Source organism: Mustelus asterias, unplaced genomic scaffold (assembly GCF_964213995.1).
Source record: "Mustelus asterias unplaced genomic scaffold, sMusAst1.hap1.1 HAP1_SCAFFOLD_2092, whole genome shotgun sequence".
Classification (NCBI taxonomy): Eukaryota; Metazoa; Chordata; class Chondrichthyes; order Carcharhiniformes; family Triakidae; genus Mustelus; species Mustelus asterias.
In genome coordinates, this window is record NW_027592037.1 from 19,083 (window position 1) to 35,804 (window position 16,722).

At 46.6% G+C, this 16,722-nt stretch overlaps 1 protein-coding gene across 1 annotated transcript in view; it reads right to left on the minus strand.

The window, feature by feature from the left end:
- Positions 1-16,722, minus strand: part of LOC144489285 (beta-2-syntrophin-like) — a 42,158-nt gene that overhangs the window by 12,677 nt on the left and 12,759 nt on the right. The window contains exons 2-5 of the mRNA XM_078207151.1: positions 13,877-14,081; positions 9,371-9,566; positions 6,760-6,902; positions 5,030-5,226 (exon numbers count right to left, since the gene is read on the minus strand). Of these exons, the coding sequence (XP_078063277.1) occupies positions 5,030-5,226; positions 6,760-6,902; positions 9,371-9,566; positions 13,877-14,081 (741 nt within the window). The remainder of the gene's footprint in view (positions 1-5,029; positions 5,227-6,759; positions 6,903-9,370; positions 9,567-13,876; positions 14,082-16,722) is intronic.

Consider the following 16,722-nt stretch of genomic DNA (forward strand, 5'->3'; position numbering starts at 1 on the left):
AACACGAAGATAAGTGGGAAAGTGAATTGTGTGGAGGAAGCGGAAGGTCTGCAGAGAGATTTGAATAGGCTGAGTGGGCGAGGATCTGGCAGATGGAGTATAACGTTGACAAATGCAAGGTTATTCACTTTGGAAGAAATAATAGCAAATTGGATTATTTAAATGGAAAAAAATTACAACATGCGACTGTGCAAAGGGACCTGGGGGTCCTTGAGCATGAGTCGAAAAAACTCAGTCTGCAAGTACAACAGGTGATCAAGGCGGCAAATGGGATGTTGGCATTTATCGCGAGGGGGATAGAATATAAAAGCAGAGAAGTCTTGCTGCATCTGTACAGGGCATTGGTGAGGCCGCAGCTGGAATACTGTGTGCAGTTTTGGTCCCCTTACTTGCGAAAGGATATATTGGCCTTGGAGGGAGTGCAGAGAAGGTTCACCAGGTTGATATTGGAGATGAGGGGTGTAGATTATGAGGAGAGATCGAGCAGATTAGGTTTGTACTCGGAGTTTAGAAGGCTGAGGGATGATCTTATAGAGGCATATAAGATAATGAAGGGGCTGGATAGGGTAGAAGTGGAGAGATTCTTTCCACTTAGAAAGGAAACCTCAGCCTCAATATTAAGGGGGGGTCAGTTTAGGACAGAGTTGAGGAGGAACTTCTTCTCTCAGAGGGTGGTGAATCTCTGGAATTCTCAGCCCACTGAAGTGGTGGAGGCTACCTTGTTGAATATGTTTAAGTCACGGATAGATGGATTCCTGATCGGTAAGGGAATTAGGGGTTATAGGGATCAGGCGGGTAAGTGGAACTGATTCACTTCAGATCAGCCATGATCTTATTGAATGGTGGGGCAGGCTCGAGGGGCTTGATGGCCTACTCCTGCTCCTATTTCTTATGTTCTTATGAGAGTTTGGGATAATTATTTTATGTGGAGAGCTGTTGGGATTCAGGAGGTCTGATCACAAACAATGAGGGAAACAAAATCCAGAATAGCTGGTAAAACAGAAATGAATAAATACAGTACAGCCCCGTTTTAACGTGATGGTTGGGGTCCATAAAATGTTATCGCGAATGTTATCGGGGTCACGCTAAATCACTAAACAGGAAATAGCAAAAAAAGGGTCCATCGCACGATCGCATCATATCCGATTTCGCGCTAAATCGGGGGGCGTAAAACTGGGGTTCCACTGTATTTCAAAAAAGAAAAGCTATTTCCCAGAAACAGAACGGCAGTAATGTAAAATTCTGTGCTTTTCATTTTCTTGGACTTACTCCAAATGTTAAAGTTAAGTTCAGCAATGCGATTCTTGGAAGTATTGTAAACGGTGAAGAGGAAAGTGTATAACTTCAAAAGGACACAGAACAGTTAGGAAGATAGGTGGCAGGTGAGGTTCAATGTGGAGGCATGTGACATGATGCATTTTGGCAGGAAGGACATGGAGAGACAATATAAAATCAGGGCTAAAATTCTTCAAGGACTATAGGGACCTGGGTGTCAATGTGCATAGATCAGAGAAAGTGGTAGGACAGGTGGAGAGAGCAGTAAGTAAAGCATATAGTATTCTAAGTTTTATTAATAGGGGCATAGAGTGCAAAAGTAAGGAGGTTATGCTGAACTTATACAAGACACTAGTTGAGATCTCAGCTGGAATATTGTGTACAGTTCTGGGTGCCACACTATAGGAAGGATACGAACAGACTCGAAACTTTGGCTCTATTCTCGCTCCACAGAGGCTGTCAGACCTGCTGAGATTTTCCAACATTTCCTGTTTTTGTGCTTTTATCTGTGATTCTGAAGTCAGACTTAGATTTCATGGAATTGATGTTGGCTTGAATAATTGACGAGAAGGTAGGAAAGAGTAGTGATAATAATGAAGGAACAATTAAAGGTGGAAAAAAGAGAGGTTTAGGAGGGGAATATCAGAGTTTAGGACCTAGACAGCTGAAGACATTCGGCAATTGCGAAGCAATTGAAATGGAGGTGGGGGCAGAATTCAAAACCAGGATTGATGGGGTGTTCATATCTTGGAGCTTGTAGGAAATTATGAGGTCTTGGGTAGATCTTAAATCAAGGATGACAATTTTAAAACTGGCTCCTGATCCAACAACACCTCAATGCTGGTAAAGGGGATGGCACGGTGGCACAGTGGTTAGCACTGCCACCTCACAGCACCAGGGACCCGGATTCAATTCCTGGCTTGGGTCACTGTCGGTGTGGAGTTTGCACGGGTTTCCTCTGGGTGCTCTGGTTTCCTCTCCCTCATGGATTCATGAAGGGAAAATCATGGATTCATGAAGAGAAAGTCGTGTTTGACGAATCTACTGGACTTTTATGAAGATGTCACGAGTGCGGTTGACAGAGGGGAACCGGTGGATGTGGTGTTTTTAGATTTCCAGAAGGCGTTCGATAAGGTGCCTCACAAAAGGTTGCTGCAGAAGATTGGGGTACACGGAGTTAGGGGTAAGGTGTTGGCGTGGATTGGGGATTGGCTATCTAACAGGAAGCAGAGAGTTGGGATAAATGGGTGCTTTTCTGGTTGGCAGTTGGTGACCAGTGGCGTGCCGCAGGGATCGGTGCTGGGGCCTCAATTGTTTACCATTTACATAGATGATCTGGAGGAGGGGACTGAATGTAGGGTATTCAAGTTTGCTGATGACACGAAGGTGAGTGGGAAAGCGAATTGCGTGGAGGACGTGGAAAGTCTGCAGAGAGATTTGGATAGGCTGAGCGAGTGGGCGAGGATCTGGCAGATGGAATATAACGTTAGCAAATGTGAGGTTATCCACTTTGGAAGAAATAATAGTAAATTGGAATATTATTTAAATGGAGAAAAATTACATCGTGCGACTGTGCAGAGGGACCTGGGGGTCCTTGTGCACGAATCGCAAAAACTCAGTCTGCAGGTGCAGCAGGTGATCAAGAAGGCGAATGGAATGTTGGCCTTTATCGCGAGGGGGATAGAATATAAAAGCAGGGAGGTCTTGCTGCAACTGTACAAGGCACTGGTGAGGCCGCAACTGGAGTACTGTGTGCAGTTTTGGTCCCCTTATTTGCGAAAGGATATATTGGCCTTGGAGGGAGTGCAGAGAAGGTACACCAGGTTGATACCGGAGATGAGGGGTGTGGCTTATGAGGAGAGATTAAACAGATTGTGTCTGTACTCGTTGGAGTTTAGAAGGATGAGGGGTGATCTTTTAGAGACATATAAGATAATGAAGGGGCTGGATAGGGTAGAGGTGGAGAGATTCTTTCCACTTAGAAGGGAAACCAGAACTAGAGGGCACAGCCTCAAAATAAGGGGGGGCCGGTTCAGAACAGAGTTGAGGGGGAACTTCTTCTCTCAGAGGGTAGTGAATCTCTGGAATTCTCTGCCCATTGAAGTGGTGGAGGCTTCCTCGTTGAATATGTTTAAATCACGGGTAGATCGTTTTCTGATCGATAAGGGAATTAGGGGTTATGGGGAGCAGGCGGGTAAGTGGAACTGATTCGCTTCAGATCAGCCATGATCTTGTTGAATGGCGGGGCAGGCTCGAAGGGCCAGATGGCCTACTCCTGTTCCTATTTCTTATGTTCTTATGTTCTCCCACGGTCCAAAAGACGCGCTGGTTAGGTACGTTAGCCATGCTAAATTCTCCCTCAGTTTACCCGAGCAGGCACCGGAGTGTGGCGACTAGGGGATTTCATTGCCTACTTGTGAAACAACTTAAACTTGAGCACAGGAGTGCTGGGTGAGCAGGACCTGGTATGAATGAGGATACTGGCAGCAACATTTTGCATGAGCAAAAGTTTAGGGAGGAGAAAGATGGGAGGCTAGCCAGGATAGCAACAGAATACTTGAATCTGGACACAATGAAGGCATAAATAAGGCTTTCAGCAGAGGGGCTGTGGTAGTGGAGAGATGTAATGGAAGTGGAAGCAAGCAGTGTTGGTTTTGGGAAAGATAAATCCAGACTCCATTTCATACAGGATATTCTGTGTGACTGGTAGGGGTCAAATAAGTACTGCACGAGTGGCAGAAACCAGAGCAGAAAGATTTAATCAATGACTAAGGGTGTTAAGACAGGAATGGAGGGAATAAAAATATCTAGGGTTTTGGGGGGAGGAGCTGCTGATAGTTAGCAAGCTTGGAGACAAGCAAAAAAAGTAGATTCTGAACCAGGTAACCAATGTTCAATTTCAGATAAATATGGTAATTAAAACAAGTTTCTGAAACAAATAGGAAACATTGCACAAATAGAATTCCATAACGAGCCTGGATACCACCCAATTAGAGTTTGGATTTGCGTGAAAATCTAGTCTTCACAGGGCTAAGAAAGGTCATTACTACATATTGCTGCACCTTTGGGGAAGAAAGCCACGTGGTGGACAAGTAATCCAGAGGCCCAAACTAATGTTCTGTGGACAATGGTTCTCAGAGCTGGGTAAGAGTTTTAAAAACAACAGGTTAAAGTCCAACAGGTTTATTTGGTAGCAAATGCTTTTAGCTTTCGGAGCGCTGCTCCTTCGTCAGATGGAGTGGATATCTGCTCTCAAACAGGGCATACAGAGACACAAAATCAAGTTACAGAATACTGATTAGAATGCGAATCTCTACAGCTAATCAGGTCTTAAAGATACAGACAATGTGAGTGGAGGGAGCATTAAGCACAGGTTAAAGAGATGTGTATTGTCTCCAGACAGGACAGCCATTGAGATTCTGCAAGTCCAGGAGGCAAGCTGTGGGGGTTACTGATAGTGTGACATGAACCCAAGATCTTGGATTTACGACAAAGAGTGATGGGGTAAATCTGACCCAGACACTTTGAAAGCTACTTGCATTCCAGCCTTTGTCACACAAGATAATTCAAAATTATGCCCTCTGTCACTTAGTCAAAACCTCCACTGAATATGCGTCGCTCAAAGCAAATGGCCCAAGGTTCAGAAGGTATCCATAGAAACACTGTCCCCTTCTGCCATACAATGATATCAGAACACACCCAAAGCTCCTGCACTGCTGACAGACACATTATGATCACCTTACACAACACATACCCAACGTCACCTCCTTAATCAGTTCGGAAGCACAGTGGCAGCCTTGGACAAGCATCCGTGTCCACGTTGATAGGTCCCGGTGAGTTTCCACGCGGAAAACGTGCATCTCGATACCTTGTCGTGACCCAGTCCTTGTGGCAAACATTAGTTCTGAACTAATGGCCGGGGATCCTCTCACTGACCCTGAGTGAACCAGCCTGAAAAGCCAGTAAAAAAAAAGACACATCAGCAAGACAGTGAATTAGATCCTGGAAACTTCGCCCAATCCACAAGAATACGAGCTCTCCATCGGTCCTGTTAATACATACACACGCCTGCCTTAACACAAGGGGTAACTATCAGCAACACCACCAATCTTCGTGTCATGCGCAAACTTATCAGACCACCTACATTTTCCTCCAGATCATTTACATATACTACAAACAACAGAGGTCCCAGCACTGATCCCTCCGGAACACCACTAGCTACAGACCTTCATTCTGAAAAACACCCTTCCACCTCTACTCTGTCTTCTATAACCAAGCCAGTTCTGTATTCATCTAGCCTGCCCACCCCAAATCCCATGTGATTTTAGTTTTTGTACCAGTCTGCCGTGTGGGACCTTCTCAAACGCCTTACTAAAGTCCATATAAACTACATCCACAGCCCTTCCCTCATCAATTATCTTTGTCACCTCTTCAAAAAACTTAATCAAGTTGGTGAGACATGACCTTCCCCGTACAAAACCAGGCTGCCTGTCACTAACTAGTCCATTTTCCTCCAAATGTGCATGTATCCTGTCCCTCAGTATCTTCTCCAAAAGCTTCCCCACCACTGACATCAGGCTCACCGGCCTATAATTTCCTGGATTATTCCTGCTTCTTTTCTTAAAGAAGGGAACAACATTGGCTATTCTCCAATCCTCTGGAACCTCGCCTGTGGTCAAAGAGATTGTGAAGATATCTATTAAGGCCCCAGCTATTTCTCCCCTTGCCTTCCGCAGTAACCTGGGATAGATCCCATCCGGCCCCGGGGACTTGTCTACCTTAAAGCAATATAGGATACTCGACACTTCCTCCTTCGATATACTGACATTCTCTAGAGCATTCACACACCTATCCCTGACCTCAACATCTGTCATCATCATCTCCTTGCATTGTATAAAACACCGGTGAGGCCACAACTGGAGTATTGAGTGTAGTTCTGGTCAGCACATTACAGGAGGGATCTAATTGCTGAGGTTTACAAGAATCTTGACAGGGCCAGAAAAGTGTAGCTACGGGAGAGATTGGAGAGGTTGGGATTATTTTCCTTGGAACAAAGACGACTGAAGGGTGACTTGATTGAGGTGTACAAAATTGTGAGGGGCTGAGATAGAATGGACCGGATGAAATTGTTTAATTTGGTGGAGAATTCTAGAACCAGGGGACATAGATTCAAGATAAGATGTAGAGGGGATATGAGGAAGAGCATTTTTACGCAGAGGGTGGTGAGTATCTGGAATTTGCTGCCAAGTTGGTGGTGGAGGCAGAGACCCTAAACTCTTAGAAAGTACCTGGATCTGCACCTTTAGTGCTGTAAGCAACAGGGCTATGGGCCAGGACAGATGGCATGGACAGATGGGCCAAATGGCCTCCTGTGCTGTAACTTTTTTATGGTTCTATGGGCAGAAGGTAGGAGGGGGAGAAAGGAGAGAGAGGATGGAGGGCGAATTAGCATTAGATACATCCTTTCATGCATTCTGTTTATACCTGGTTGCAAGGAGTGGGTGGCTTTGAGCGGGTGATGACCACAGATCTCTGTTCCATGGCACGCTGTCGTAAAGCAGCATGTCTTTATCAGTAAGGACAACCACCACTGGCTTCCAGTGCTCCCTTCCACCTTCAACTTTCAGCTGCAGAACAGAAAAAAGGTCTCATCGCTGCATTAGTACCAGATTCTGACACTGACACCCAGACCCCTCACCTAACCTATCTATATCCTTCTGAGCCTCCTTATGTCCACTTCATAACTTATTCCTTTACCTTTGTGTCATTAGCAAATTTAGCAATCATTCATTATAGTCATTTATATAAACTGTAATGAGTTGAGGCTCCAACACTGATCCCGGAGATTAGTCAGGGGCAGTTTGTTTAATTTAATATTGTTTCCAATTCTGGGCAACACACTTTTGCAAGCATGTGAAGGCTTTAAAGAGGGTGCCGAAAAAATTCACAAGCAAGATTTCAAAAATGAGGGACTTCAGTTATCTGGATAAACTGAAGAAGTTGGCATTGTCCTCCTTAAAGAGGAGGCTGAGAGGAGATTTGATAGAAATGTTCAAAGCTAGGAACAGTCTGGACAGAATAGAAACTTATGTTTGCCAAAATGGTCCAGAAACCAAAAACACCAATTTAAGGAGTCTGGCAAAGGATCCATGAGATCACAAGACCATAAGATGTAGGAGCAGAACTAGGCCATTCGGCCCATCGAGTCTGCTCCACCATTCAGTGAGATCATGACTGGTCTGATATGATAATCCTCAACTCCACTTCCCTCCTTATCCCTGTAACCCTTGGTTCCCATACTGATTAAAAATCTGTCTATCTCAGCCTTAAACATATCAGGCACTGCAGCCCTCTGTGGTAAACATCAAAAATAACAATTTTTTTTATACACAGCAAGTAGTTAGAATCTGAAATGCATTGACAGTTTGGTGGAGGCAGATTTAATTATTTACAAAAAGTTATTGGATAATTATCTGAAGATAAAAAAAATTGCAGGGCTACAAGGGAGGAGCAGGAAAGTGGGGCGAGATGAGTTGCTCCAGCAAAGCTGGCAAGGAGATGACGGCCCAAATGGCCTTCTCCTGTCCTCCTCCCATCCTATGTTTCCAGTGTTACCTCAGCCTTCCCACTGTTGGCCACGGCTTCCTCCAGCATTATGCATTTACCAGTATAACATTGAACTTGGAAACAAGTTAGGAGTCGTAGCGTTATGTTGCAACTGTACACAAGTTAGGAGTCGTAGCGTTATGTTGCAACTGTACACAACTCTGGTGCGGCCGCACTTGGAGTACTGTGTGCAGTTCTGGTCCCCACATTACAGGAAGGATGTGGAGGCTTTGGAGAGGGTGCAGAGGAGGTTTACCAGGATGTTGCCTGGTATGGAGGGGAAATCCTATGAGGAGAGGCTGAGGGATTTGGGATTGTTTTCGCTGGAAAGGCGGCGGCTAAGAGGGGATCTTATTGAAACATATAAGATGATTAGAGGTTTAGATAGGGTGGATAGTGATAGCCTTTTTCCTCTGATGGAGAAATCCAGCACGAGGGGGCATGGCTTTAAATTGAGGGGGGGTAGTTATAGAACCGATGTCAAGGGTAGGTTCTTTACCCAGAGGGTGGTGAGGGATTGGAATGCCCTGCCAGCATCAGTTGTAAATGCGCCTAGTTTGGGGGCGTTTAAGAGATCCGTAGATAGGTTCATGGACGAAAAGAAATTGGTTTAGGTTGGAGGGTCACAGTTTTTTTTTTTAACTGGTCGGTGCAACATCGTGGGCCGAAGGGCCTGTTCTGCGCTGTAATGTTCTATGTTCTAAGGTAACCCTGAGTCAAATGATCACAAAGTGGCTAGATTCAGCGTGCGCCATTAAATTATTGGAATTTTTATAAAAGTTCCTAAACAGAATTATAAACAAAGATACAGCGACTTAAACTTCAACTTTGAGAGGACTAGAATACAAAAGCAGGGACTTACTGCTGAGGGGCTTTATAAGGCTCTGGTGAGACCACATTTAGAGCAATGCGAACAATTTTGGTCCCGTACCTAAGATGTGCTGGCCTTGGAAATGGTCCAGATGAGGTTCACAAGAATGATCCCTGGAATATAGAGCTTTTCGTATGAGGAACATCTGAGGACTCTGGGTCTGTACTCGTGGAGTTTAGAAGGATGAGGAGGATCTCATTGAAACTTACAGAATACTGAAAGGCCTGGATAGGCTGGACGTGCGGAAGATGTTTCCATTAGTAGGAGAGACTAGAGTCCAAGGGCACAGTCTCAGAGTAAAGGGACGACCCTTTAGAAGCGAGATGAGGAGGAATTTCTTCAGCCAGAGGGTGGTGAATCTTTGCCACAGAAGGCTGCGGAGGCCAGGCCATTGAGTGTCTTTAAGACAGAGATAGATAGGTTCTTGATTGGTCAGGGGATCAGGGGTTACGGGGAAAAGGCAGGAGAATGGGGTTGTGAAATTTATCAGCCATGATTGAATGGTGAAGCAGACTCGATGGGCTGAATGGTCTAACTCTGCTCCTCTATCTCATGGTCTTACATAAGGCGCTTGCCTCCAGAAACCAACAGCTAACATGAGTTGAGAGAATTCTCTACCTGCTCTGCAAGCCAGCTGAGGTGTTGTATGGCCCTGCCACTGAGGCCAAGCATCCCATTCAGCTCAGACACTGCCTGAGGAATCAGTGCTGTGATACTCGTGTGAATTGCCGTGAACCAGGTATGTGCTGCAACAGAATCCTTGCTCCGCAAAATAATTACATGTTTGCCACCAGGGGAGTGGAGTTCAAATAACCTGCAAACAAAAAGGAAAGAGTGGATCAGGAAAAAGGAGGCAGTTACCCGACTTTGTGAACAAAAACAAGGTAACCAAAATGTACACGGGGCGAGAGCGAGGGGGCAGAACCGGGGGGGAGGGAGGGAGCGGAACCGGGGGGGGGGCGCGCGGCGGCGAGAGGGAGGGGAGTATCGGGACGAGAGGGAGGGGAGTATCGGGACGAGAGGGAGGGGAGTATCGGGACGAGAGGGAGGGGAGTATCGGGACGAGAGGGAGGGGAGTATCGGGACGAGAGGGAGGGGAGTATCGGGACGAGAGGGAGGGGAGTATCGGGACGAGAGGGAGGGGAGTATCGGGACGAGAGGGAGGGGAGTATCGGGACGAGAGGGAGGGGAGTATCGGGACGAGAGGGAGGGGAGTATCGGGACGAGAGGGAGGGGAGTATCGGGACGAGAGGGAGGGGAGTATCGGGACGAGAGGGAGGGGAGTATCGGGACGAGAGGGAGGGGAGTATCGGGACGAGAGGGAGGGGAGTATCGGGACGAGAGGGAGGGGAGTATCGGGACGAGAGGGAGGGGAGTATCGGGACGAGAGGGAGGGGAGTATCGGGACGAGAGGGAGGGGAGTATCGGGACGAGAGGGAGGGGAGTATCGGGACGAGAGGGAGGGGAGTATCGGGACGAGAGGGAGGGGAGTATCGGGACGAGAGGGAGGGGAGTATCGGGACGAGAGGGAGGGGAGTATCGGGACGAGAGGGAGGGGAGTATCGGGACGAGAGGGAGGGGAGTATCGGGACGAGAGGGAGGGGAGTATCGGGACGAGAGGGAGGGGAGTATCGGGACGAGAGGGAGGGGAGTATCGGGACGAGAGGGAGGGGAGTATCGGGACGAGAGGGAGGGGAGTATCGGGACGAGAGGGAGGGGAGTATCGGGACGAGAGGGAGGGGAGTATCGGGACGAGAGGGAGGGGAGTATCGGGACGAGAGGGAGGGGAGTATCGGGACGAGAGGGAGGGGAGTATCGGGACGAGAGGGAGGGGAGTATCGGGACGAGAGGGAGGGGAGTATCGGGACGAGAGGGAGGGGAGTATCGGGACGAGAGGGAGGGGAGTATCGGGACGAGAGGGAGGGGAGTATCGGGACGAGAGGGAGGGGAGTATCGGGACGAGAGGGAGGGGAGTATCGGGACGAGAGGGAGGGGAGTATCGGGACGAGAGGGAGGGGAGTATCGGGACGAGAGGGAGGGGAGTATCGGGACGAGAGGGAGGGGAGTATCGGGACGAGAGGGAGGGGAGTATCGGGACGAGAGGGAGGGGAGTATCGGGACGAGAGGGAGGGGAGTATCAGGACGAGAGGGAGGGGAGTATCAGGACGAGAGGGAGGGGAGTATCAGGACGAGAGGGAGGGGAGTATCAGGACGAGAGGGAGGGGAGTATCAGGACGAGAGGGAGGGGAGTATCAGGACGAGAGGGAGGGGAGTATCGGGACGAGAGGGAGGGGAATATCGGGACGAGAGGGAGGGGAGTATCGGGACGAGAGGGAGGGGAGTATCGGGAGTATCAGGCTAAGAGTGAGGGGTGTTGGGAGTATCAGGGTGAGTGAGTGGTGTGGAGTGTATCAGGGTGAGAGCGAGGGGTGTGGGTATGTCAGTGTTATCTTATCAAATGCTTTTTGGAAATCCAAATATATTACATCTAATAGCTCCCCTTTATCCATCTTGCCCATTATCTCCTCAATGACTTAAGTTTGGTTAACTAAATATATTAAAGTTAAAAATAACAATTGATTTATTTCTACTCCACTTTAGTGTGAAGAAGTGTTTCCTAATTCCACTCTTGAAAGTTACGACTCAAATTTTTAGGCTCCGTCCCGTATCTTAGACTTCCCAACCAGTTTCTCATCCAGCCTGCCTGTTTCTCGTAATATCTTGAAATCTTTGATCAAGCCACTCCTTAACCTTCAAAATTCAAGAGAATGCAACCTAGTTTGTGTTAACTTTTCTTGTAATTTAATCCTTGTAGTTCAAATATCATTTTAGTAAATCCATCTGCATTCCTTTAAAGGCCAATATATCTTTCCGAAGATGTGGTGCCCACAACTGTTTATAGTAATCAAGCTGTCTTCTAACTAGAGTCTTGAAGCATGACTTAAATTCCCTCATCTTCTGTTCCTCCAGATATAAAAACTAGTTTTTCGTTAACTTTTTTGATTAATTTTTGAACCTGATGTTTTTTGAGGAAGTTTCAACCAGAGTGGATAGAGGGGAACCAGTAGATGTGTTGTATTTAGACTTCGAGAAGGCCATTTGACAAGGTACCTCCCAATAGGTTCAGTCATAAGATAAGAGCCCAAGGTGTTGGAGGTAGTATATTGGCATGGAGAGAGGATTAGCAAATGGCCAGGAAACGGTGAGTGGGGATGAGGTTCTGTTTCAGGTTGTTGACCTGTAAGCAGTGGAATTCCACAGGGATCAGTGAGACCGCAACTGTTTATAATATATGTTAATGACTTGCAGGAAGGAAGTGAATGTATTGGAGTCAAATTTGCAGACAACACAAATAGGTGGAAAGGCAAGTTGCGAGAAGAGTACAAATAGTTTACAAAGAGATGTTGATAGGTTAAGGAAGTGGGCAAGAAGTTGGCAAATGGACTATAATGTGGGAAAATGTGAAGTTGCTCATTTTAGATCAAAAGAACAGAGTATTATTTAAATGGAAAGAACTGCAGAAAGCTGCAACAGAAAATGACTTGGGGGTACTTGTGCACAAAAAGCTAGTACAGGTGCAGCAGTTAATCAGGAAGGTTAACGAAATGTTGTCCCTTATTTCAAGGGGGTTGGAGTAAAGTTTATTTATTAGTGTCACAAGTAGACTTACATTAACACTGCAATGAAGTTACCAGGTCTCTGGCACTGAGGCAACAGTGCTAACCACCGTGGCAACAGTGCTAACCACCGTGGCAACAGTGCTAACCACCGTGGCAACAGTGCTAACCACCGTGGCAACAGTGCTAACCACCGTGGCAACAGTGCTAACCACCGTGGCAACAGTGCTAACCACCGTGGCAACAGTGCTAACCACCGTGGCAACAGTGCTAACCACCGTGGCAACAGTGCTAACCACCGTGGCAACAGTGCTAACCACCGTGGCAACAGTGCTAACCACCGTGGCAACAGTGCTAACCACCGTGCCACCATTCCACCCGATAAGAGTAGGGAAGTCTTGCTGCAACTGTACAAGGTATTGATGAGATCACATCTGGAGCACTGTGAGGAGTTTTGATTCCCTTAAAGATATTATTTCATTGGAGGCAGTTCAGAGAAGGTTCACCAGGATGATCCCCAGCATGGAGGGATTGTTTTATGAGGAAAGGTTAAACAGGTTGGGATTTAGAAGAATGAGGGGTGATCTCATTGAAACATCGGATTCTCCAGGGGCTTGACAGGGTAAATGCTGAGAGGATGTTTCCCTCATGGGAGAGTCTCGGACCAGAGAGCAGTCTCAGAATAAAGAGGTGTCAGTTTAAGACTGGGATGAGGAGGATTTTCTTCTCTCAGAGGGTTGTGAGTCTTTGGAACTCCTCGCCACAGAGAGCTGTGGGGGCAGAGTCTTGGTGTATATTTAAGGCTGAGGTAGATAGATTTTTGATCAGTAAGGGGATCGAGGGTTATGGGGAAAGGGCAGGAAAGTGGATGCGAGGAATGTCGGATCAGCCACGATCCTATTAAATGGCAGAGTAGGCTCGAGGGGCTGAACAGTCTACTCCTGTTTCTATTTCGATGGCCTTATGACATTTTAATTGTCTGCATACCTGGAACCGCCACCTTAAAGACTATTTAGACTCCACTGCTTGCCCCATTTCACTAAGTACCCTGTTCTATCCTTATTAGGTCCAGAGTGGATAACCTCACATTTGTTGACACGGAAATTCAAATTTTACCCATTCATTTCATCAATAGTATTACTGTAATTTTATGCTTCCACCTAAACTGCTGAAAATGGTTACACTTTACCCAGCTTACATCCCCCAAAATTCAAGATTTGTCAAACAAAATTTTCCTTTCATAAAAATACCATGCTAACTTTGCCTAATCATGTTTTTAAGTACGCTGTTACAACTCGCTTAACAACAAGTTCCAACATTTTCTGGACAATTAACGGACCGGTTCCGCTTTCTATCTCCTTGCTTTTTCTGAATAGTTACAGCAAAAGGTGCCTCAGCAAAGGTGCGGGACATATCAGAGCAACAAACAGAATGAATTCTCATTTATACTTTTCACTAGCCTAATTAAAACGGATATTTTTGATATTTATTGGATTAAGCATTCAACCTGCTATCTGGATCAGGCATACTCAAATTCCTTGTGATATAACACATCTTCAGTGGAAAAATCTTGCTGTCTTTGGCACTGTGATTTGGAGAACTGGAGCCAGCAGTTCCAAGATGTGGAGAATGAGGCGGCAGACTATCCCACGCCAGGTCTGCTATCAATGAGGGCTTTTTCAAGTAGGGTGTCACTTCCTGGATGTAAGTGACTGCAAGGGAAAGGTCACAGGTCAAGCAGAGGCAACCATTCAACCCATTCTTTGCTCAATTCGCATGAGCTAAACACTGTACAAGTCAGCACATGAACAATCACAAGATACTAATTCTATGGAAGTTTACACTGCAGTTACTAGCACACACCCTATTTTCCTAGCATAATTAAGCAAAATGGCTTTAAACCTCGTCAACATTGATCCGCTTGGACAGGATACAAGATAAAAGGGGATTTGTATACGTTGTGCTTTATCGGTGTGCGCACGATAGGTAAAGACCCACTCGGAATCTTGCTTCTGACAGATTTCTCCACCATTCCCTCAACCCCCAGCACAAGTTCAACCTTCAGTGTTTATAATTCATAGCCATTTCTAGTAACATTCTGCTGATATCTGGGTCCCATCTATATATATCCCAAGAATACTGATGTATAAAATGAGGCAACCAGCTTTGCAGAAGGGGGGGGCAGGGGTGGAGGCAGAGTGAGTGAAAGAAAAAGGGCCACAGAGAGGGAGAAGCAGGGAGAGAAAGAAATAGCAAGCATGTGATGTTGGTTCAGGGAGAGACATACTCATCTTGGGGAGAAATTTTCATTGCATGTAACGTCAGATGAATCAAGTTACTGTGGTCCTAACCCCGACCTGATTTTTCTGCCTAACCACCAAAAAGCAGCCTTGGTTACAAGGCCAAACAATTGCAATGATGCAAATCAAACAGGATGAGCAAGCAAAGCTGCTAATACCATGGAACCACACCACCACAAGCTGCTATCTGAACAGCTGCAAGGATTTAGCTATGACCAAGATAGTTATACAAAGTTACAGGTATTTATCTAATTCAGTCTCTCACAAAAACAAGCCAGCAACATCCATTCTCAGTCACCAATGACGACACAGGAAACATGCTCAGCTTTTCCAATCCATTCTGGTGACTGAAATCCCTTAATGAAGCTGAGAGCTCTGTGCTGCCACTAATAACCACAGGCACTGTCCACATCTCAGGAATGCACAAACAGGATGTGACTATTACAGGATGAAGGTCTCAAATATACATTCACAAAGTGAGCTTGACGTCCGTGGTGGGGAAGTTGTTGGAGAAGATTCTTAAAGATAGGATGTATGCGCATTTAGAAAGGAATAAACTCATTAACGATAGTCAACATGGTTTTGTGAGAGGGAGGTCATGCCTCACTAACCTGGTGGTGTTTTTTGAAGAAGTGACCAAAATGGTTGACGAAGGAAGGGCCGTGGATGTTGTCTATATGGACTTTAGTAAAGCGTTTGACAAAGTCCCTCATGGTAGGCTAGTGAAAAAGGTTGGATCCCATGGGATAAAGGGGGAGGTGGCTAGATGGGTGGAGAACTGGCTTGGTCATAGAAGAAAGAGGGTGGTAGTGGAAGGGTCTTTTTCCGGCTGGAGGCCTGTGACTAGTGGTGTACCGCAGGGCTCTGTATTGGGACCTCTGCTGTTTGTGATTTATATAAATGATCTGGAAGGAGTAACTGGGGTGATCAGTAAGTTTGCGGACGACACAAAACTGGCAGGACTTGCAGATAGTGAGGAACATTGTCAGAGGCTACAGAAGGATATAGATAGGCTGGAAATTTGGGCAAGGAAATGGCAGATGGAGTTCAATCCTGATAAATGCGAAGTGATGCATTTTGGTGGGAATAATGTAGGGAGGAGCTACACGATAAATGGAAGAACCATAAAGGGTGTAGAGACGCAGAGGGACCAGGGTGTGCAAGTCCACAGATCTTTGAAGGTGACGTCACAGGTGGAGAAGGTGGTGAAGAAGGCATATGGCATGCTTGCCTTTATAGGACGGGGCATAGAGTATAAAAGTTGGGGTCTGATGTTGCAGATGTATAGAACGTTGGTTCGGCCGCATTTGGAATACTGTGTCCAGTTCTGGTCGCCACACTACCAGAAGGACGTGGAGGCTTTGGAGAGAGTACAGAGGAGGTTTACCAGGATGTTGCCTGGTATGGAGGGGCTTGGTTATGAGGAGAGATTGGGGAAATTGGGGTTGTTCTCCTTGGAAAGACGGAGGATGAGGGGAGACTTAATAGAGGTGTATAAAATTATGAAAGGCATAGATAGGGTGAACGGTGGGAAGCGTTTCCCCGGGTCGGTGGTGACGTTCACGAGGGGTCATAGGTTCAAGGTGAAGGGGGGGAGGTTTAACACAGATATCAGAAGGACATATTTCACACAGAGGGTGGTGGGGGCCTGGAATGTGTTGCCGGGCAAGGTGGTGGAGGCGGACACACTGGGAACGTTTAAGACTTATCTAGACAGCTATATGAACGGAGTGGGAATGGAGGGATACAAAAGAGTGGTCTAGTTTGGACCAGGGAGCGGCGCGGGCTAATTGTTCCTGGTTTCTCGTTTCAAGGCTTCATTCTATGATCATCTTGCTGGTGCCAGTACAGAGTGAGACTGCGGATAGTTGGGAACCTGTCTCGGGGGCAGGGAATTCATATGGTGTTCGTGGAAGTGGAAATGACTAGGGTTGGGAAGCATTTTCCGATCGGGGCCATTGTGATCTCCTGGACTCGTTTCGATCGCCTCAGGGGGTCGGAGAGGAATTTCCCAGATTTTTTTTTTCCCCATATTGGCCCTGGGGTTTTTCAC